Genomic DNA, 24,774 nt, shown 5'->3' on the forward strand with positions numbered 1-24,774 from the left:
TCAGGGAAATACAAATCAAAACCTCAATGAGCTACCACCTCACACCAGTCAGAATGGCTAAAATTAACAAGTCAGGAAACGACAGATGTTGGCGAGGATGCGGAGAAAAAGGACCCCTCCTACACTGTTGGTGGGAAAGCAAGCTGGTGCAGCCACTCTGGAAAACAGTATGGAGGTTCCTCAAAAAGTTGAAAATAGAGCTACCGTATGACCCAGCAATTGCACTGCTGGGTATTTACCCCAAAGATACAAAGGTAGTGATCCAAAGGGACACCTGCACCCCAATGTTTATAGGAGCAAAGTCCATAACAGCCAAACTATGGAAAGAGCCCAAATGTACATTGACAGATGAATGGATAAAGAAGATGTGGTATATAGATACAATAGAATATTATGCAACCATCAAAAAAACACGAAATCTTGTCATTTGCAACAACATGGATGGAACTAAAGGGTATCATGCTAAGCGAAATAAGTCAATCAGAGACAGACAAGCATCATATGATCTCACTGATACGAGGAATTTGAGAAACAAGACAAAGGAGCAGAGGGGAAGGGAGGAAAAAATGAAACAAGATGAAACCAGACGTGTGCCTGGGTGGCTCAGTTGCTTAAGTGACTGCCTTCGGCTCAGGTCATGATCCTAGAGTCCCGGGATTGAGTCCCGCATCGGGCTCCCTGCTCAGCAGAGAGTCTGCTTCTCCCTCTGACCCTCCCCCCCCTCATGCTTTCTCTCTCTATCTCATTCTCTCTCTCAAATAAATAAATAAAATCTTAAAAAAAAAAAAAGATGAAACCAGAGAGGGAGACAAACCATAAGAGACTCTTAATCTCAGGAAACAAACTGAGGGTTGCTGGAGTGGTGGGGGGTGGGAGGGATGGGGTGGCTGGGTGATGGACACTGGGGAGTCTAGTGCTATGGTGAGCGCTGTGAATTGTGTAAGACTGATGAATCACAGACCTGTACCTCTGAAACAAATAATACATTTTATGTTAAAAAAAAAAAGAAGATAGTAGGAAGGGAAAAATGAAGAGGGGGAATCAAACCATGAGAGACTATGGACTCTGAGAAATAAACTGAGGGTTTTAGAGGGGAGGGGGGTGGGGAGATGGGTTAGCCTGGTGATGGGTATTAAGAAGGGCATGTATTGCATGGAGCACTGGGTGTTATACGCAAACAATGAATCATGGAACACTACATCAAAAACTAATGATGTAACGTATGGTGACTAACAATTAAAAAAAAAAACTATCTGCTTAAAATTTGTAAAACATGAGATCCTTTACTGAATTCAGTTATCATAAACCAGGGTTGGTAATCAGTAAACTGTATATATTTTTTTGTTTGAAAAGCTTATTTTTCCACAGTACATGTGGTCACAAAAGAAAAATTAAGTATTTTATATTAAAGAACTGTATCAATAGAGCCTATACTCTGTCTGGCACTTCGTCTAAAACTGAACATGAATCTCAATTTTCCTGAAACATCTCTTCACTTTTAACGTAAAAAGGTAAAAATAGCTATAATAACCTAAGTGCACCAAAAGAAAGTATCACTCACATCAAGTTACATATATCTAGGATTACATTATTTAAAAAAACACACCTTCCACACATAATTTAATTCAATTTCTTCCTCTTACAGAAAGGCTCCTAACATGGTTTGGCTAAATTCTAAGACAGGGTAGATCAAGAAAGTTAACCCTGGGGCTCTTAGTTTAGTACTGTACCCCCTTAAGACTACACAGATATACTGCCTATCTTATGGAGCTACCATACAAACCAAAAATAGTGTAAGGATAATCTCTCATATGTACAGTAGATAAAGCCTAATAAATGGATGACAAGTAGGCAATATACGGTAGCAAAGTAGTGATAAAATTTTCCTATTATACCACACTGACTCTCAACTAAGTTCAAGTTTCATCAAGGAAAATGATGAACATGTAGGGTTCAAAGTGAAAATGATACTGGCTAACATTAATGTACAGAAGTAACCATAAAGAGTAGATTAGAAGATTAAAAAAATTACATATAAGCCTATGTAGATATATGGAGAACACATATGAAATACGAATAAAAGCAACTTAATGTAATTTATTAAGTATTTAAGGGTATAAGAATCATGGAGTAAAGAAAACTTCAGTGTAGGGTGAGGTTAATATGAAAAGTTCCTAAATATTGAAATCTGAAGTAAATCTTTTAAAGAGAAAAAAAGGACTCGTTTCTTTTTTTTTCTTTTTTTTAATTTATTTATGTAGGGGCACCTGGGTGGCTCAGATGGTTAAGCAAATGCCTTTGACTCAGATCATGATCCCAGGGTCCTGAGATCTAGTCCCACATCAGGCTCCTTGCTCAGTGGGGAGCCTGCTTCTCCCTCTCCCTCTACTGTTCCCCCTGCTTGTGCTCTCTCGCTCTGTCAAATAAATAAATAAATAAAATCTTAAAATAAAACAAGATTTATTCATGTATTTGAGAGAGAGAGAAGGGTGGAGGGGCAGTGTGTGTTCCCAAGCAGACTCCACGTGGAACCCAATGTGGGGCTCAATTTCAGGACCCTGAGATCACACAACCTGAGCCAAAACCAAGAGTGGGACACTTAACTGAACTAACTACACCACCGAGGCACCCCAAGGAGAGGATTTCAAAAAGAAAGAACAGCACTGCAGAAGCATGAACAAATTAGGCCAGAACTAATAAGACTGAGCAAGTTTCTGATTAGCTAAAGTGGAAAAAAGTACTTGCTAAATATCACTGATAAATGCGGCTATTGAGATGCAGAAGAGACATACACGCTGAGAGAACTAGAACACCAAAGGACAGCAAAACAGAAGTTCTGAAAGCAGGACAGTCCTAGGAGGCAACAAACTAGGATTCTGGTCCCAATACTCCTACTGCCTCATAACGAGCAGTCGGAGCATCAAATCCCATCTGGCCCTCCTTGTGTTCAAAAAATAAGCAAGATACGTAATACCTAGAATTACTGTCAAGCCTAAAATACTATCTGTCACAGCTAATAATAGGGAACTACTACAGGGCAGGGGTTACAAACATAAATGCCTACAGTCAGGGACATACAGAAAATGCCAAAAATGAACCAGCTCTAAAAATGGCAGTATTTCAAGCTTGCCATATCATAACTGATATCTCAGTTATGAGGAGACGAGGAGATGGGAGCGACTTATGAATCAGAAAGCTCATGACCCATTCAAAAGAGAAGCTATGACAAAACTTCAGCCAAAAAGTACCCGTAGGAGTGGAAGATCAGGGTTGCCACATTGACCAATTGTTTAAGACAAGTCATAAACATGAATTTTTATGTAAAATGTTGTAATTTTAAACAATGATTCAAAATGTTTTAAGAAAATACATAAGCAAGTAAAATATGTTTGCAGAGCATAGTTTTTAACATCATAGGATTTTTTTTTTTTTAAAGATCTTATTTATTTATTTGACAGCGACACAGCGAGGGAGGGAACACAAGTACGGGGAGTGGGAGAGGGAGAAGCAGGCTTCCCGCGTAGCAGGGAGCTCGATGCAGGGTTCGATCCCAGGACCTTGGGATCATGACCTGAGCCGAAGGCAGACACTTAACGACTGAGCCACCCAGGCGCCCCATCATAGGATCTTTCAGCAGAAGACTGACAGAGTAAAGAAATCACCTTTCTAGAGGATATTCATATAAAGAATGAACTGATACCAGGTATTGATTAAAAAGGGAATAATAAAGGGAAACTCACTAAGATGCTTCTGCTAAAAAGATAGCTAAACAAAAAAGTTTATAAAAAGAAGAAAGCAGCAGAATTTACGGTTATACCAAACATGAATAAAAAGTTGACCAAAGATAATTCAAAAATAAGTGTGAGGCATTATGAAGCATTAACTTAACTCATAAAAGAAAATCACAAACATCTGAGGTTTCCCTTAAATATTTCTTTTTCCCCCCCTTAAATATTTCTACATAACAGGAACCAAATCTACTCATCAAAGTACTCGAAAAGACACATGAAGGTCACTCAGGTTTAGAAAACAGGTCAAAGTCAATGCTGTAATCCTAACCACCACACAAAGAAAAGCATTGTATTACTATGCTGTACTGTACTGCAAACACACTACTGTAAGTGCACCTCAAAGTATGGCTGGCAGCCTGGACCAGTCTACAAACTATTTGTGGTAAAAAAAAAAAAATGAAGAGTGTTTATAAAATAAAATTTTAAAAACAATCTGACCAAAATAATTTTATTTACTGAATCTAATAATAAAAAATTGGGCCTTGTTTTTTTTTTCTTTCACTTTGCTGTAATTTATTTTTATTGTATTTTACAAAATATTCATCTGCAACAGACTAGCAGCAAAAGAACTGGTCCGTCACAGATAGTCTAACAAGTGGCATTGTAGGAATGCAAACTGGAGCAGCCACTCTGGAAAACAGTATGGAGGTTCCTCAAAAAGTTAAAAATAGAGCTACTCTATGACCCAGCAATTGCACTGCTAGGTATTTACCCAAAGGATACAAAAATACAGATTTGAAGGGGTACATGCACCATGATGTTTATAGCAGCATCATCAACAATAGTCAAACTATGGCAAGAGCCCAAATGTCCATCAACTGATGAATGGATAAGGATGTGGTGTGTGTGTGTCTATATATATAATGGGATATTACTCAGCCATCAAAAAGAATGAAATCTTAACCATGTGCAATGACATGGATGGAACTAGAGTATACTATGCTAAGTGAAATAAGTCAGAGAAAGACAAATACCGTATGATTTCACTTATATGTGGAATTTAAGAAACAAAACAGATGAACATACGGGAAGGGAGGAAAAAAAGGACAGAGAGGGAAACAAACCACAAGAGACTCTTAATGATAGAGAACAAACTGAGGGTTGATGGAAGGAAGTGGGTGGGGGGTGGGCTAGATGAGTGATGGGTATTAAGGACGGCACTTGTTATGAGCACTGGGTGTTCTATGTAAGTGATGAATCACTGAATTCTACTCCTGAAACCAATATACCAATAACTGTATGTTAATTAGAATTGAAATAAAAATTTGAAAAGGGAAAAAAATAAATGAATAATTAAAAAGAGAAAAAATGGAAAAAAGTCATGGTGTAAGTTATAAATTTTTAATGTTACAAAAAAAGTAAAAGTTACAGTAAAACATTTTAAAATATGAAGTAAAAATCTATCAACAGTATATTTAGTGTGTTTTTTGCTTTTTTTTTTTTTTGGTCTCAAAGGAAATATTTATTTAAATAGGCTTAAAATCTTTTATGTCTAGGCAACCTAAAATGCTAATTAGATCTCTGGGTTGTACAAAATTACATTTTTGCATTCACAGAGAACCAATTCTATTAAAAACAGTGAGAAAAAAAGTCAGTATGTCAAAACCCACAATAATATTTAGATAAAGTTAACTTACCCATTACTACATAGGACTTAAATCGTGTTGATAATCTGTCCACAAAGGCACTTAAAATTTCCAATCCCATTAATGATACCTACAGATAGAAAGAAATTTTAATGAATACAAAGTACCAATGCATTCTTTCAAATCAATTATAATCACTGACATATAAAGATCTTCATATATTACCAAGTTTTTTTAAAAAATAAGGAGACTGCAGTATTCAGGGATAAACAGCCATGAGGTTAGGGCACCCTATTCTCAGATGGTTCAATAATAATAACAATAATAATAATAATAATGGTGTATAAATATGCAGGAAGATAGTGATAAAGTGTATTTGGCAAAATGTTAGTAACTGGTAAATTAGGTGAAGGGTACAAAGAAGTTCACTGACTATACAAGCAACTTTCCCATAATGTTGAAATGTTTCCTAAATGAAAGTTAAAAATAACAGCACCTTTTATTATACAGAAATTCCAGCTTTTGTCTAGGATGGAGACACTGGAAAAAAATACCACTCCCACTACAACAAGAAAAAGCCAAATAATCTATAGAACCGTATCTCTCTTGAATCCATAAGAAAGCTGCAGTTGTAGGATAATCAACTAGCCTGAAATTTAAGGAAAGATAGATGCTCCCAAGGAGAGATGGGACATAAGCAGTAGGACACATGTGGCAGAGGACAGAAGGAAAATGAAAATGTGATACAAGTGGGTTAAGAGTTCAACTATATTTAACTTGTTAATAGCTGAATGTGGGATAGCATGAAAATATATAATTCCTAGTAGCCACAGACACAAAAGGAGAGACCCATTTACAGGCTCTTTCTCCACAAACCTCCACTGAACACTCGTGATTGGAAAAAGTATCTCTTGGTTGTACAAGTCTGACGAAGGGAGCAGCTGCCTTTGTAGGAAAGGCACAAAACTTTCTTTTCCCATACTTTTGTAAGAAACAAAGGTATGATGCTACCGAGAGAAAGACAAATACTGTCACCCCAGGACACAGGTAAAAACTCACTGCTGCTGAGCAAAGAGGAAAGAAAAAAAGTTCTCTACTTCAGAGGGAGAAGCAGAAAATCATCCTGGGCTCAGATGATTAGAGGTCTATAGTTGAGGAGAGGCAGGATCTCTGATAAAGCCTCATCCCTAAGACTCAAGAACCAAGGGCTCCTAAGACTGAAGCTGGACCAGAAAAACAGAGAACACTCCCACTTGCCACAACCAGGCTAGCAAGGACAGCGTAAGGAGCAGTTTACCACTGGAGAAGAGAACATGGAGAAAAACCCTCTATGAAGCACAGGAAAAAAGGGAAGGTATAAGGTGAAGGGTGTTACAAAAACACTGAGTGGTCAACAATTAATTCCACTCCTAGGTATATATCCAAAGGAGTTAAACCAGGACACAGATACCTGTATGCCAAGTTCACTACAGCCTTATTCATAATAGCTAAAGGTGCAAAAACCCACATGTTCTTCAACTGATGGGTAAAGAAAATGTGGTGTATGCACTCAATCAAAAATGTGGTCATGAACAGGACTGACTGGTACATGTTACAACATGAATGAACCTTGAAAACATTGTAAGCGAAAAAAAAGGTCACAAATGGTGAGATGTTGTATGATTAAACTTGTAAGAAATGTCCAAAATAAGCAAACCTATAGAGATAGAAAGTAGATTAGTGGTTGCTTAGAACTAGGGAATATGGGGGGATAAGGTGGTATCTGCAAAAGGGTACAGAGATCTTCTTGAGGTGATGAAAATAATTATAAAATTAACTGTGCTGATGGTTGTGCATATATGTAAATATACTAAAAAAATCAATGAATTGTACACTTCAAATGAATAAATTGTATAATATGTAAATTATATCAATAAAGCTGTTAAAACATAATTGAAAAATCTACAAATAGGCTCAGAGACTTAACAGACTTTACAGGTGATAAAAGCAGTATCTCAAATTAGCAGGAAAAACATGTACACTTGGTAAGATCTCATTTAGGAATCTATCCCTAATATACACTAACAAAATTATTAAAGGACATATGAATATTATTCATTCCAAGAGACCAGAAACTATCCAAACATTCATCAATATGAGACAGATTCAATAAACGATGGTACATCCATGCTACAGGGTACTATAACACTGTATTTTATTTTTTAAAGATTTTATTTATTTATTTGACAGAGAGAGAGAGTGAGCGAGAGCAGGAACACAATCAGGGGGAGTGGGAGAGGGAGAAGTAGGCTTCCCGCTGAGCAGGGAGCCTGATGCAGGGCTTGATCCCAGGACCCTGGGATCATGACCTGAGCTGAACGCAGACGCTTAACGACTGAGCCACGCAGGCGCCCCACTATAACACTTTAAAAATAAAAATGAGGACTACCCTAATTCTGCTATGCAATACCTCTATGATATTGTTTTAAGATTTTATTTATTTATTTTAAAGAGAAAGAGTGAGTGGGGGGGTGGAGAGAATCTCAAGCAGACTCCTCGCTAAGCGTGGAGCACAACACGAGTTTTGATCTCACGACCCTGAGATCATGACCTGAGCCAAAATCAAGAGTCAGACACTTAACCAGCTGAGCCACCCAAGTGCACCTCCATGATATATCGTTAACTGAAAAAAGCAAGTTGGACAATGCATGTATATATACAAAGAGCACTACGTGTAGATATAGTTAGAAATGTTTATTAAAAATAACAGCAATGGAAAAATAATAAGAAAAAATATTTTTAATGGTTAGGAACAGGCTATAAGGAATAGAGAAGGAAGCCAGACTATTTTGAATACACTGTATTTGTAGCAATAACTAATTTCATTGAAAACAAAGTAAGTGAGCCTAAACATATACCAAATTAGTATTTTAACTATTTCAAGTGACTTTAAAGTATAGTAATTTGATTCTCTCTCTCCAGGGGGATATACCCTAAGAACAAACACTAAACTCTGCAAAAAAGAAACTTCAATGATTTTAGAAATCTTGTTGATTGAAGGAGATAGAAGACATACAGAAGTAGTAAAAAATGCAGTCCTGAAACTAAATTAGAATCACTATGAACTCATGATATGTTTTTCTTCAAAATTCCCATCCTATTTATTGAAAAAAAAAATCTAGAAGCAATCAAACAGGTAACAATGAGTTCCACTAGCACTCACATATATACTATTTCCCACTAAAAAGAACCAGAGTTTCTTGGAGAAGTGGCTGATTCCAGGGCAGGAGCAGGAACTAGGACATCTTGTGATACCAGACAGCGAAGATGCTGTAAGAGATTACTAGGGTCATGTCAAGATAGAACATTTAAATATTAATAAGGATAATAACTGCATTGTCTTGAAACACATTAGATATGTTTAAATACAAGAATTCATAATGATAAAAACTATTTAGCCAATACTGGAGGATGCTAGAAGACCACCTTAATATTTCAACACTTAGTAAATGAAAGAATCATTTGAACTACAGGCATACCTCAGAAATACTGTGGATTCTGTTCCAGACCACTGCAATAAAGGGAATATCGCAACAAAGTGAGTCAAGTCAATTTTTTCATTTCCCAGTGCATATAAAAATCATGTTTACCCTATATTTTGCTCTAGTAAGCATGCAATATCATTATGTCTTAAGAAAAGTAAATACCTTAACTATAAAATACTTTACTGCTAAAAAATGTTAGCAATTATCTGAGCTTTCAGCAAGTTGTAATCTTTTGGCTGGTGGAGGGTCCTGCCTCAACGTTGATGGCTGCTGCCCAATCAGGGTGGTGGTTGTTAAAGGCTGGGGTGGCTGTGGCAATTTCTTAAAAATAAGACAACAAAAGGGGCACCTGGGTGGCTCAGTCGTTAAGCGTCTGCCTTCGGCTCAGGTCATGATCCCAGGGTCCTGGGATCGAGCCCCACACTGGGCTCCCTGCTCTGCGGGAAGCCTGCTTCTCCCTCTCCCACTCTCCCTGCTTGTGTTCCCTCTCTCGCTGTCTCTCTCTCATCAAGAAATAAATAAAATCTTCAAAAAAAAAAAAAGACAACAATGAAGTTTGCTGCAACAACTGACTTTTCCTTTCATGAATGATTTCTCTGTAGCATGTGATGCTGTTTGATAGCCTTTTACCCACAGAATTTCTTTCAAAATTGGAGTCAAGGTTCTCAAACTCTGATGCTGCTTATCAACTAAATATATGTAATATTTTTAATCTTTTGCTGTCATTTCAACAATCTTCACAGCATCTTCACCAGGAGTAGATCCCATCCCAAGGAAAACTATTTCCTCATTCATTAAGAAGCAACTCATCTGCTCCAGTTCTATCATGAGATTGTTGCAACTCACATTTTCAGGCTCCATTTCTTTTTTTTTCCCCCAGGTTATTTTAATTCCAGTTAGTTAACATATAGTGTTATATGAGTTTCAGGTGTACAATGTAGTAATTCAACACTTACATCACCCTGTGCTCATCATGACAAGTACATTCCCTAATACCTATCACCTATTTAACCCATCAGAATATCCAAAAAGACAGTCTTTTCAACAAACGGTGCTAGGAAAACTGGACAGCAACATGTGAAAGAATGAAACTGGACCACTTTCTTACACCTTACACAAAAATAAACTCAAAATGATCAAAGACCTAACTGTAAGACCTGAAACCATAAAAATCCTAGCAGAGAACATAGGCACGTAACTTCTTTGACACTGGCTGTAGCAACTTCTATATGTCTCCTGAGGCAAGGGAAACAAAAGCAAAAATAAATTATTGGGACTACATCAAGATAAAAAGTTACTGCACAGCGAAGACTCCACTTCTAATTCTAGTTCTCTTGCTATTTCTACCACGTCTGCAGTTACTCCCTCCCTTGAATGCCTCAAAGCCATCAACTTCTTCCAAACTCCTGTTATGTTGAACTCTTCCCAGGAATCATGAATTTTCTAGGCATCTAGAATGGTGAGTCCTTTCCAGAAGTTTTCAATTTACTTTGCCCAGATCCATCAGGAATCACAATCTATGGCAGCTATAGCCTTACGAAATGTTATTTCTTAAACAGTAAGACTTTAAAATCAAAATTACTCCATGATCCATGGGTTGCAGAATGGATTAGCAGGCATGTTAGCAGGCATGAAGACAACAGTAATTCTCATTGTACATCTCCATTGCAGCTCTTGCATGACCAGGCGCATTGTCAACGAGCAGTAATATTTTGAAAGGAATCTTTTTTTTCTCAGCAGTAGGTCTCAGCAGTGGCTTAAAATATTCAGGAAACCATGTTGTAAATAGACGTGCTCTCCCCCAGGCTTTGTTGTTCCATTTAGAGAGCACAGGAGAGTGGATTTAGCATAATTCCCAAGGGCCTTAGGATTTTCACAATGGTAAGTGAGGCAGTGGCTTCAACTTAAAGTCACAGGCTGCATTAGCCCATAACAAGAGAGTCACCCTGTCCTTTAGAGCCAGGCATTGACTTCTCTCTAGCTGTGAAAGTCCTAGATGGCATCTTATTCTAACATAAGGCTGTTCCGTCTACATTGAAAATCTGTTGCTTAGTGTAGCTACCTTCATGAATCATCCTAGCTAGATCTTCTGAATAACTTGTTGGAACTTCTGTATCAGCACTTTGCTGTTCCACCGTGCAATTTTATGTTATGATGGAGATGGCTTCTTTCCTTAAACCTCATGAACCAACTTCTGGCTTCAAACTTCCATGGCTTCCTCACCAATCTCAGCCTTCACAGAACTGAAGATAGTTAGGGCCTTGCTCTGGACGACACTCTGGCTTAAGGGAGTATTGTGGCCGCTTTGATCTTCTATCCAGACCACTAAAACTTTGTCTCTCTATCAGCAATAAAGCTGTGTTGCTCTCTTATCATTTGTGTGTTCACTGGAGTAGCACTTTTAATTTCCGTCAAGAACCTTTCCTTTCCAGTCACAAGTTGGCTGTTTGTCACAAGAGGCCTAGCTTTTGGCCTGTCTCAGCTTTTGACTTGCCTTCCTCACTAAGCTTAATCATTTCTAGCTTTTGATTTACTGTGAGACACACGCAACTCTTTCTTTCACTTGAACATTTAGAGGCCACGTAGAGCTATTAATTGGCCTCATTTCAATATGGTTGTGTCTCAAGGAACAGGGAGGCCCAGGGAGAGGGAGAAAAACAGGAAATGGCTGGTCAGTGGAGCAGTCAGAACACATTTATTGATTAAGTTTGCCATCCTGAATAGGTGTGGTTCCAACAATTACAATAGTAACATCAGAGATCACTGATCACAGATCATAACACACTACAACAAAAAAATTTAGAAATACTGCAAGAATTACCAAAATGTGGCATAAAGATAACAAAGTAACCAAATGCTGTCGGAAAAAGGGCACCAATTGACTTGTTTAATGCAGGGTTGCCACAAACCTTCAATTTGTGAAAAATGCAGTATCTATGAAGCACAATAATGTAGAGCACAAGAAAATGAGGTATGCCTGCCTTTCTATTATAAACTATGCCAATGAGTAACCAAACAGAAGTAAATGGTCTAAATTTCTCTTAATAAGTGAAAGAATGACAAAATTAGAGTATCATTTTGCAAACCCTAATGAATTAAGAGATCTAAACACTGAACATTAATGGCTGCTAACATCATAAAAAGATACTATCATACCTTATGTGCTTTCTTGATGCTATGTGCCTCCTGAGGAGGAAAAAAAGACCGAATCTGATCAAGCTATAGGTCCAACTACCAATTTATAGGAAATACAGAGGAACTAGCACACAGGAATGAAATCAGCAAAATCATAACTGTGGGAAACTCTACAAATAAAATCCAAGAATTTTTTTTAAGATTTTATTTATTTATGGGAGAGAGAGAGAAGTGGGGGGTGCCCACGAGTGGGGGTAGGGGCAGAAGGAGATGCAAGGTCTCCACTGAGCAGGGAGCCCTATGCAGGACTTGATCCCAGAGCCCTGGGATCATGACCTGAGCTGAACGCAGACGCTTAACGACTGAGCCACCCAGGCACCCTAAAATCCAAGAATTTTTAAAAAGAGAAACTGAGGGAGAAACAAATTCAAAGAAACTTAATAAACATGTTGGCTGAGGTATGGCCTCCCAAAGGTGTCCACATCCTAACCTCTAAGACCTGTGAGAATGTTCCTTTATGTGGTAAAAAAAACTTTAAAGATGTTGTAAAGGTCTTAAAGTGGGGAGATTACTCTGGGTTATCTTGGGCCCCATATATATCACAAGACACCTCATAAAAGAGAGGCAGGAGAGTAAACAGAGATGCAATGACAAAAGCAGTGGTCTGGAAGATTTGAAGGTGCTATACTGCTGGCTTTGAAGACAGAAGAGGTCTTAAGCCAAGAAATGCATGCAGTTTCCAGAATATGGAAAATTATCTCCTCGAAGTTCTCTAGAAGAATACAATCTTGCTGAAACCTTGATTTTATCCCAGTGAAACCCATTTAGGACTTCTGACCTCCAAAACTACAAGAAAATAAATCTATGTTGCTTAGGCTACTAAGGGTATGGTAAATTGACACAGCAGCAACAGGAAACTAATATATTAACAAATCACAGTGTGGAAATCTTATTTGGATCCTGAGTTTTCTTGAAATAATTAAAGGGGTGCCTGGGTAGCATAGTCAGTTAAGCATCCAACTGTTGGTATCAGCTCAAGTCTTTTTTTTTTAAGATTTTATTTATTTATTCATGAGACACAGAGAGAGAGAGGCAGAGGGAGAAGCAGGCTCCCCGCAGAGCAGGGAGCCCGATGCGGGACTCGATCCCAGGACCCTGGGATCATGACCTGAGCCGAAGGCAGTCGCTTAACCAACTGAGCCACTCAGGCGCCCAGTATCAGCTCAAGTCTTGATCTCAGGGTCGTGAGTTCAAGCCCCACACTGAGTTCCACGCTGGGTGGGAGCCTACTAAAATAAACAAATAAATATCTAATTAAAAATTTGCATGACATTTTAAAAATTGGAAATTTGACCCTGCATATTTGGCTTTATTTTTTTTTTACATATGATAATGGTGGTGAGGTTATGTTAACAATTTTTTAATAATTTTTTTTAAGTAGACTCCATGCCCAGTTGGGAGCCTTACGTGAGGCTTGAACTCAAGACCCTGAGATCAAGACCTGAGCTGAGATCAAGAGTTGGACGCTTAACTGCCTGAGCCACCCAGGCACCCCAACAATTCTTTAAAGAACATTTATCTTCGAGACACTAAATCAAAAGTCTCATTGATGAAACAATGTATCTGTGATTTGTGACAAAGTGATGGGGCATGATTAGCCATGGACTGATGAGTGTTGTGGGTGGATTTGTTATTTTATTCTGTCTACCTTTACATATGTTCAAAATTCTTTATAGTAAAAAGTTTTTTTAAAAAAAATTACAGGAGGGGCGCCTGGGTGGCTCAGTTGTTAAGCGTTGGCCTTCGGCTCAGGTCATGATTCCAGGGTCCTGGGATGGAGCCCTGCATCGGGCTCTCTGCTCAGTAGGAAGCCTGCTTCTCCCTCTCCACTCCCCATGCTTGTGTTCCCTCTCTTGCTGTCCCTCTCTGTCAAATAAATAAAATCTTTAAAAAAAAAAAAATTACAGGAACTGTGATTCCTAATGGTGAAATGAACATACCCTTGAAACAAAAGAACTCAAGGCCCACGCTCTTTTACTCAACCTCATCCTAAGAGTCTTAACCAATGCACCCAAACCAAGCAAAACTAAAGAACTGGAAAGAAGCAAAACTATCATTATTATCTGGTAGTCCCCCCTTATCCCCAGTTTTGCTTTCCACAGCCTGAGTTACCAAGGTCAACTGTGGTTCAGAAGTAGATAATCCTCTTCAGAAATCAGTAACAGCCTAACACTATGTTACAATGCCTACATCATTAACCTCACTTCATCTCATCATTTCATTATCCCACATCATCACAAGAAGGGTGAGTATAGTACAAGATTTTGAGAGAGACCACATTCATATAGCTTTTATTATAGTATATTGTTATAAATGTTCTGCTTTATTATTGCTGTTAATTTCTTATGGTGCCTAACATAAATTAAGCTTTCTCACAGGTATGTATGTATAAGGAAAAACATAGTGTGTATATAGGTACGATTTGCTGTTTCCAGCATCTGCTGGGGAGTCTTGGAAATGTATCCCCCACGGATGAGAAGGGACTACCATTTATAGAGAAAACCTAAAAGAATCCACAAACTGCAGAAAAAATGTTTTGAATTACAGGCAGGTTGGTCGCAAAAATCAATATCCAAAATGCCATTTCATTTCAATATATCAGAAAGCATAATTTTTTAAAAATAAAAAAATAGGATTTATACTCTCAATAACTATTAGAATAAATCTAACAAAATGTGTTTAAGACCTATTTGGAGAAAATAATGAAACATTAATGAGACATATTGAAGAAAACACAGGGGCACCTGGGTGGCTCAGTCAGTTAAGCATCTGCCTTTGGCTCAGGTCATGATCCCAGGGTCTTGGGATCGAGCCCCCACATCGGGCTCCCTGATCAATAGGGAGTCTGCTTCTCCCTCTCCCTCTGCCTCTCCCTCCATTGGTGCTCTCCCGCTTGCTTTCCCTCTCTCAAAAAAATAAATAAAATCTTAAAAAAAAAAAAAAGCACAAATAATTTTCATGGGTAAAAGAGGTCATTATAAAGATATCCAATTTGGGGCGCCTGGGTGGCTCAGTCATTAAGCAACTGCCTTTGGCTCAGGTCATGGTCCCAGGGTCCTGGGATCGAGTCCCACATCGGGCTCCCTGCTCCGCAGGAAGCCTGCTTCTCCCTCTCCCACTCCCCCTTGCTTGTGTTCCCTCTCTTACTGTGTCTCTGTCAAATAAATAAAATCTTAAAAAAAAAAAAAAAAGATATCCAATTTTCCCCCCAAAGAGGATATTCAATGTAATTCCAATAAAAGCCCCAATTTTTTAGTGCAACTTGACTGATTCTAAAATTCACATGGGTTAGTAAATAAAGACCCAATAATAAGCCAACACATTCCTAAAGAATATGGTGGGTGAATTTGATATAGCAAATATCAAAATTTACCATGGAGCTAGAGACACATGACTTTCCTGAATTTCCATTTGGACATCTTTCAACTTAGCCTACATCTTGGCTAAGGGTCCTTTCAGTAGAATAAGAAACCATCAAGAAAGAAGAGAAGAAAACAACTAGAGCTATCTTCCAATTTGCTCCCCACCACTTCCTTACGAACTCAAATGCCTCCATTCAGGTTATTTTATTATTTTTTAAGATTTTATTTATTTATTCGAGAGAGAAAGACATCATGAACAGAGGGCAGAGGAGAGGGGCACAGGGAGAAGCAGGCTCCCCACTGAGCAGGGAGCCTGATACGGGGGGCTCGATCCTGGGACTCTGGGATCATGACCTGAGCCAAAGGCAGACTGCTCAACCGACTGAGCCGCCCAGGCGCCCCTCCATTCAGGTCCTTTAAAACATAAAAGCAAAACTAGTGTACTTTCTAACAGGTACATATAAAATACAAAAGCAAAAATAGAAACATATTAAATTATAAATATAAAAGTATAAAACATAAAATATTTAAAAAACTAAAAGCAAAAATAATATTTTTTAACAGGCAGAAAAACAGAAACTCTAAAAAGCAAATTTGGGGCTAAGACCAAGCTTAAATTTTAGGGTGTTTTAAAGTCATAAAACTGAAATTTAAAAAAATTTATGAAATTTTATTAACCCCAAGAAGTCCCAGAACCTTTAGGGTCATTTTCCCATTCTCTTTCTCACTCTCCCTTTTCACCTCTGAATGAGAGGTGGTTTAACATATCTGAGTAACTAATGTGATGTCAATAAAATCACACACAAGTTGTCACCTTGGCCAGAGTTTCATTTAATTCAGTATGTTTAATTTTCCAAATAGTTTAAATCAGAAATGTTGTCCAACAACAATAAAGCTAAATAAACGCACGAGATAGTAATGACTACTTGCAATTTAAGAATCACAACTAGAATTTCCCATGTAAAAGTCAGCCTAACAACAATTCTTGAAATCTAGGAAGAAGATAAGCTTAATTCATAATCACAGATGTTTTCCACCATAAGCAGAAAAGAAAAAAAGATATGTATTCTTTGTAAGAAGCAGACTTCCTGTAATGCTCCTCTCATTAGGAAATATTAATGGTTTACAGGACATTTTTTCCACAAATTAACTCAGCATCTAAGAAAATGAGTAAAGAATGGGATAGACGAGGGGCGCCTGGGTGGCTCAGGCATTAAGCGTCTGCCTTTGGCTCAGGTCATGATCTCAGGGTCCTGGGATGGAGCCCCGCATCAGGCTCCCGGCTCAGCAGGAATCCCGTTCTCCCTCTCCCACTCCCCCTGCTTGTGTTCCCTCTCTCGCTGTCTCTCTCTCTCTGTCAAATAAATAAATAAGTAAAATCTTAAAAAAAAAGAATGGGATAGAGTAATTGTCAAGTAGAGCTTCTATGCACAGATTAAGTAAGTAAAACCTGATGGCTTACAAAATTGAAAACCTAAAAAGAATTAACAGGTTATTTTTATGTAATTATATAAATAATAAAACTATTTCCCTCAAAAAAAGGAGGGAAACAAATGACTTAAAATTAAAGGTACTGATTAATTCTAGATCAAGTGAGCGGGACAAGACAGGAGAAGTATAATCCAATATTTCCACTTCTACACATATACCCAAAAACAGTTATTCTAAACTGGGGGAGGGGGTAGTACAACACACTGTTATTCCTTGGAGCTGTGCGGCCCAAAGGTACATGGCCATACTTAGCAGCCCTGCTGCCAGCCATTCAAGTAAATGAAAATCCTGTTTGAAATTATCAGAGCCTAGAACTTTTCTTTTGCATGGTTTTAGTAAATAAGTTTTCCAGCTGGTAAATCAAGGGACAAATGTGCTTTAATTTAGATTTAACAAACACTGAGAGCCTGCTATGGGTATAAATGCTGGGAGGTGGGTACACACCCTAATGGGAATCTTAAGAAATTCCAATTCTTTCAATTTTCTCAGGAAAGTAGCAAGTAAGGCCATTAGCTGACACTGAATATAGAATAGATACTGGTAGGTCTGAGGGGGAGCGGAACAGATATAAAATAGTTTGTCTAAGACTGAATGAACTAGAAAATACAGTATGATTGCCAGCCACCAATAAGGGCCCCCTTGAAGGTCAGAAATTTAAAATGAAATCAGAGGTTTTGTGTTCTTCTCCATCTACCTTTAGTTGCAGGTGTAGGCACCACAGGTGTGGGGGTAGGCAGAGCTGGATTAACCAGGATTCCATTTTATCAAATCACGACCATAAACGAGTATGAACAGGGAGAAGAGAATTAAGAATGAATGTTGGGAGGGGTGCCTGGGGCTCAGTCATTAAGCGTCTGCCTTCGGCTCAGGTCATGATCCCGGGGTCCTGGGATCGAGCCCCACATCAGGCTCCCTGCTCGGTGGGAAGCCTGCTTCTCTCTCTCTCACTGCCCCCTGCTTGTGTTCCCTCTCTTGCTGTGTCTCTCTCTGTCAAATAAATAAAATCTTTAAAAAACAACAACAACAATGAATGCTGGGTGTGATTGATTGACCAAGAAATGGAAGCTCAGACTAGAGGAGTGTGGGATAGTTAAAAGCCAACTGGATTGGGGTGGTCAAACTCTTTAAGTTGGAGTACTCAACAAAAATAAGGTTCAGGATTTAGAGTTCTAGGATATCACAATCACCAATAGTAATGCCACTTGTAAGTCTGAATCCCCAGCAACCACACACCCCTAGTGGTCTGAACTGGCTGTGGTAGCATCTACAGCAAAACTATGTACTGGTACAGCCATCTAGCTACCATTATGGGGCATTTACATACTGAACTCTATTTTATCCCATTACAAATTACATATAATTTTCCTTTTTTAGTACAGCTAGGACATTATTGGGATTTTAAAAAATTATGTGTCCTCAGTATTATCTATAAATTTTATTTCAGGATTATAAGGGAGACATTAAAAGAGGGCACTGAATCTGACAGGGTTCAGAATCACTGCCCTAATGAAACTCTCATGCAAGGAGACAATGTAAAAGAACGTTTACAGTAAAAGATTAAAAATGTGGACATTCTTTATTGTAAGCTGGGGCGCCTGGGTGGCTCAGTCGTTAAGCATCTGCCTTCGGCTCAGGTCATGATCCCACGGTCCTGGGATCGAGCCCCGCATCGGGCTCCCTGCTCTGCAGGAAGCCTGCTTCTCGCTCTCCCACTCCCCCTGCTTGTGTTCTCTCTCTCGTTGTCTCTCTCTCTGTCAAATAAATAAATAAAATCTTTAAAAAAAAAAAAAAAAAGAATAGGCAAGGTCCATATATAAAGACAGATCTCAAACAATTTTTGTTTAAGCAAGCTAAGAAATGGTATATTTTAAGAAACTAACAGTTTATAAGAAATACAATCAAGGTGAAGCTGACATTGGAAAGTCTCATCCTTCAAATGGCAAAGGGGCTGTGATTTTGGATTCTGAGAAGACTTGAAATCTTAGCATATTACTTAGCTCAGCACTTCATAGTTATATAAATGCTATTTATTTCTCCATTTTTAGACTCAACTTACTGTTACATTTGCAGATAAATATAAAAAAGTAGAGCTGATAAATGATAGGATACTGAAGAGTTTTAGAAAAGTAAAGTAAGGGAGTAGGAAAATCTTAACCTCCCTAGGTTCAAGTACTCCTCCATCAATTTGCCAAGTATATGAGAGGTGCTCAAGAAAGGCAATTATTGGGTGCCTGGGTGGCTCAGTCACTTAAGCGTCTGCCTTCGGCTCAGGTCATGATCCCAGGATCCTGGGATCGAGTCCCGCATCGGGCTCCCTGCTCTGTGGGGAGCCTTTCTCCCTCTCCTCCCCACTTGTGCTCTCTCTCTATCTCTGTCTCTCTCTCTCAAATAAATAAAATCTAAAAAAAAAAAAAAGGTAATTATCCTTAATTCCTCTCTCTCAACCCAACAGGAGGTCCCACTGGCTCTATCACCAAAGTGTATCTCAAAATCTTGCACTTCTCAACATTGCCATCTTTACAATCTACTCTCCACAAAGCAGCCATCCCTCTACATAAAACCCTCCACTGACTTTGAATAAAATCCTGTAAGGCTCTTTCCACCTGCCTCCCCAGTTTCATCTTTCTTAACACATCATTCACTTATAAACTCTAGCCATGTTGTCCTTTATGTTCCTCCACAGAACTAGGGCCTCCACATTTGCAGTTTCCTCTGCCTAAATCATCCATCACTCCTATATTTATTTCACGTCTACACCCAAATTTCACCTCCCTTTCTTGACTACCTGCATCCTACCCAACACTCCCTATTCCCCTCACTGCTTTTTTTCTCCAAAGTACTTACCACCTCTAACATATTATAGATTCTACTCATCTGTGTGTATTCCTCTACCCCCACTAGAATCTAAGTCCACAAAGGCAAGGATTTTTGTTTTCCCACTATTGTATCTGAAGTACCTAGAAGAGTGCCTGCTCATGGTAGGTACTCAATAAATATCCAAATGAAGCTAAATGAATGAGATTTACTAGTCTTGTTCACAGCTGGATCCTCAGTATCTAGAACAATACCCAACATATAGTATAATCACTCAAATTTTTGGAAGTAATGATGGTTATTAAGATATTCAAATTCTAAAGTAGTATCAAATCTGAAGAAAACTGTATTTTGTTCAGCATAATTTGAAATTTAAGTACAATTCTCTATTTGTGTGTATGTTCAAAAAATTCCATGATACGCTTTTTTTCCTAAAGACTTAAATATGTTATTGTACCTTGGGTAAAAAATGATGACCTAGTTTGGTAACTTAGTTTATAAAACCCAAGCAAGAAACTAACCCAAATGCCCTCTAACAACGTCAGAAAAGGTTTTATATACAGCATCCAGTAGAAAGAAGGGAACTAATGACTCAAGAAGGAGAAAGTAGAATTGATGAATTAATGGCCTTAAGTAGGCAAGAGACCATGGAATCTAAAATTCATGTAGTGGGATTGATACAGTAAGTGAAACAGAGAAGAAGGTAGAATATACAGCACAGCTACAAGGGCGTGTGTAGGTAAGGTTGTGGAAGCCTGTGGCAGTTTTCTTCTGATTGTGTAAACTGCCTCAGGCTACAGTATCTAGTAAGGAGCATGGAGAGAATGTGTAGTAAAGAGATGAGAACCTGGTCAGATCCCTGATGGATTCTAATTCTTAGGGACCAGTTGAAAGGAAAATACAGCACTAAGTAGTAGTGCTTAAAGACATTAAAGAAAAACTGGGATACTGTGGTATTACAGAAGCCAAGAGATGTGTTTCAAGAGATGGGACTGGTCAAATGCCATTCACTGAAGGTACATCTTTAGAGTGAAATGGTCCAAAGCCAACTCACCATGGCTGACGTAGAAGGTGACACGATGGTATATCTGAAGATTGAAATGGTCCAAAGCCAACTCCCTATGGCCAGCGTAGGTGACACCCTTCACTTGGGAAGGGGAGCAAGCATTACCAAAGAGCTGACTTTCTACAACAGCCTATGTTGCAACATAAAATCAATTATCTTGAGTGTGCATATGTTCTCACAGTGTAAGTAAATTTAGCTTGTTTCTCCCAAAGAAATAATAACCTCCCAAACAGTTGATATATTATTCAATATTAACGTTTTCTAAAGTTTTAAAAAATAATGAAATAGTATGTAATAGAGCATCAAGGTGGTTAATTCCCATAGGGTTTATTATCCTTGTAAAAGTCAACCCCTTCCAAGACTCATGTTAAGTTTCACCATTAAATCTGCACAGTAATTGCAGAGTTTGACTTTCTACTCTAGGACAATAAAAGCTTTCAAAGTACAGCCTATTCGCAGGATTATAAGCAAAAATTACTTAGAAAAATCACTTCATCCGTAGATTTGAGCCAGCATTTTAAAGCAACACTGCCACCAGAAGACTAGAAAGAAAAATAACTGCTAAAAACTACAGTACAGGCTCAGTACAGAATATTTACCTGGTCTCTCAACTTGGCTACATTACAGCCTGCCTACTGCCAGCTCTTCAAAAATACTCATTCTTCTTGTAACTCGTAATTTTTTTTCATCATCAACTAATCCACTGGGACACGTTTCACTAGGTCACCTACTAGTACACAGGTTTCAAATCCGAGTCAGTCCTCAACTGCAGCAAAACAAATTAACAGGAAGCGTTCAACTACTTTCCGTCGACAATAAATGAAAAACAAATACATAATGCCCCGGGGTCAGCACCTTCGTATTAGATTTAACGGTAAACTTAATCAGGCAATCAGGCACCTCATTAAGCTCTAAAGATCCCTTAGAAACGAAGAGCACAACCTTCCAGACTCAAAATTTTAAAAAGAAAAAAAGAAACAAGATTAAGTAAGATAAAAAGCACTAATTAAGAGGAATTAATTGACACTCTTTTGAACTTAAATATTGTATCCTAATGTCCTATGTCTTGGTCTAACAGTGTTTACAAGATACGTGCAAATGCAAAAAGTCTTCGAGCGCTTTCTGTATGCAAAGTATCGATGATTTTTTAAATAGCTGATTAAACATTGTGTCCTAATGCCAAAAAAACTCCGCACTGTGTCACGGAATCGCTGAATTTGTCATTGTTCACAACTGGGGAAAAACTTGGTCCTGGTGGGAACTAAGTCCCCGACTCGCGTCCAGGGACCCTTGAGCCTACAGGTTTCCCCTTCACGGGGCGGTTCCGAGGCGCCAGGCGCACCCCGGGGGCTCGCCTGGCTGGTCGCGCGCGTCCGGGATTAAAGGGCTGGCCGGAGAGGGCGTGCCCGGCCCGGCCGCGCCGCCGCCGCTTACCCGGTAGTTGCTCGAGCCCACCCAGCCGGTGAGCGCATCGACCGTCTTGCCCAGGCGGCCCAGGTCCTCCTCCAGGTCCGGGATGGCGCCGGGGGCGCCGAGATAGAGCAGCAGCTCCTGGCCGACCTGCAGGCGGCCGCCGACGTCCTTCTGCTGCACCTGGGCGCTGAAGTACTCCATGCTGCGGGGCTCCATGGCCGCCCGCCCGTGAGGGACCAACTTTTGCCGAGCGCCGCCCAGCCGCCAGCGCGGGTCCCCGCGGGAACGGGCCGGACGCGCTCGGTGCGGCCGACGCCCGGCTCACGGGGTGCGGCGGGCGGCGGGACTAGCGCCAGGCGCCGAGCGGCCCCCAAACTGCTCAAACTCGGCGCCCCCCGCAACCCAGCTCGCTTTAGAGGCCGCGGCCGCCGCCGACGTCAGCACGCGCGTGACGTCAGCGCGACGCCGGCGAGCGCCCTCCCCTCCCGACTGCAACTTGCCGGCGGCGGCTGCTCCCGAGGAAGCCGCTGGGCATAGTGGGACCCCTGGTGGGAGTTGGGGTCCAACTGGATCAGCACCTTTCTAGAGGCTGGCCCATATCGGGCATCTACTATCGCAGCGTCCTTCCCTCACTCTGTAAGATAGAGAACGCTTCCAAGTTTTCTTCTGCTTGAAGTCAGTACTTGGGCAAGTTTCTGGTACTTGGAAATCCCCCTTCCCCATCTCCACACTTTTTTTTTTAACCTTGTAAGAATACACTTCCTCATAAAAGAACACCATGACCCCTGCTTCCAATCACCATGGTTGATTGGGTCACCATGTAATTTTTTTTTTTTTAACTGAGGTTTAATTTACATGGAATAAGACACACGTATTTTAAGTGTACAGTCTATGAGTTTTTGGCAAATGTATTCACCAGGGTAACCACAGCACCAACGAATATGTAGCACATTCCCACCACTCCGGTAAGTTCCAGGAACTTCCCAGTCAATAACCACTCCCTCCCGAGCAATTCTAATCTAATTTCTATTACCTTAGCGTAGTTTTTCCCGTTCTTTAACATCACATCACTTCATACAGTCTGTACTCTTTTGAGCCAGACTTCTTCCCCTTAGCATAATGTTTTGAGATTTACCCAGTACTGTTGGTGTTTCAGTAGTCCCTCTTTACTGCTGAGTAGAAGTCCATTGTATGGAAGCAGTACAATTGTTGACCCATTAACCTGTGTATAGATCTTTGCGTTTCCATCTTTTTAATAATTATGTATAAAGCTGCTATAACCGTTAGTGTGTAAGCCATTGTGTTGGCACATGTTTTCTTTTCTCTTGGATAAACACTGAGGACTGGAATTACTAGATCTTCAGATAGGCGTGTATTTAACTTGAGGAGAAACTGCCAAATTGTTGTCCAAAGTGGCTTGACCATGTTACACCCTCACCAGCAGTGCTTGAGAGATCCAGTTGCTCCACATTCTCCACCGGATTTAGTATGGTCAGGGTCATTAGTTTTAGACAAAAGTGACTGCTACTCCTAGCCCTCCATTCACCTTTCTGAACTCAGGGATCACACTAGATCATCTTCAAGTCACAAAAAAACTAAATAGTCTTCAAGTTATAAGATAATAAGATGTCATTTGAATAACCCTGGAAGTACCTATAAAATGCTTAGTAAACACTGGTTACTATTACCCATATAAACCTGTGTGTGTTTCATTAATTTATCAACAAATATCTTCTGACCACTTGTTACATGCCAGAGATTGCCAGATTCCATAGATACAAAGTTCATTTAAATCTCCACCCACAACAAACTCAAATAGAGAAGAAAAAAAAAAAAATTTCCAGGATGCTACAATGGGATAAGCAAAGGGTTTTGGGAAGCCTAGATGAGAGGTTCCTTATCTAGGTGGCGCTGCGAATGGGAGTAGGACAGTTGTAAATCAGGGAAGGCTTCCTGCAAGAGGTTATATTTAAATTGAGATTTGAGGGTACATAGGAATTAACTAATTAAAGAAGGGGTTTCCTGGGGGAAAAGTTTATCTACAAAATGTAGTCTTGACTGTTGCAACACTACAAAATCTACATATTTCTCTATATCACTGTTGTCTATCCTAGGTTAAACATCATTAGAACAGAAAGTTCTCAAGACTTTCTAGCTCACAGCACTTAGTATCTCAGTCATTTTTTTCACATACCTCTAGATAAAAAAAAAACAACCAACAAACCTAAGAAATACCACCTACTGAATAGTAAGATCCAAAAAACTTAATGAACTTAGTAGCCTTATGAAAAATAATACACAGAAATTGAGAAAAATACATTTCTAAAGATTTATTTATTTGAGAGAGAGAGAATCCCGGGGCGGGGAGGGGGGAGAGGAAGAGGGAAAGAATCCCAAGGAGACTCCATGCTGAGAGCGGAGCCCAAGGCAGGGCTCCATCTCATGACCTGATCATGACCTGAGCAGAAAGACACAAGCACAAGTTGGATGCTCAACCCCCTGAGCCATGCAGGCACCCAGAGAAAAATACAT

General features: G+C 39.5%; 1 protein-coding gene across 14 annotated transcripts in view; it reads right to left on the minus strand.

The window, feature by feature from the left end:
• The window catches only part of CLASP2 (cytoplasmic linker associated protein 2), a 184,359-nt gene extending 161,684 nt beyond the window's left edge, over positions 1–22,675 (minus strand). For all 14 annotated transcript variants that reach the window (XM_045904135.3, XM_045904129.3, XM_064590567.1 and 11 more), the window contains exons 1-2: positions 22,264–22,675; positions 5,429–5,507 (exon numbers count right to left, since the gene is read on the minus strand). In XM_045904135.3, coding sequence (XP_045760091.1) covers positions 5,429–5,507; positions 22,264–22,458 — 274 coding nt within the window. In that variant the 5' untranslated portion in view covers positions 22,459–22,675. The remainder of the gene's footprint in view (positions 1–5,428; positions 5,508–22,263) is intronic.
• Between the last annotated feature and the right edge of the window lie 2,099 nt (positions 22,676–24,774).

The sequence above is a fragment of the Mirounga angustirostris genome, unplaced genomic scaffold, assembly GCF_029215605.1.
Source record: "Mirounga angustirostris isolate CCGP_5_RB_7025 unplaced genomic scaffold, mMirAng1.0.hap1 SCAF_1, whole genome shotgun sequence".
Taxonomy (NCBI): domain Eukaryota; kingdom Metazoa; phylum Chordata; class Mammalia; order Carnivora; family Phocidae; genus Mirounga; species Mirounga angustirostris.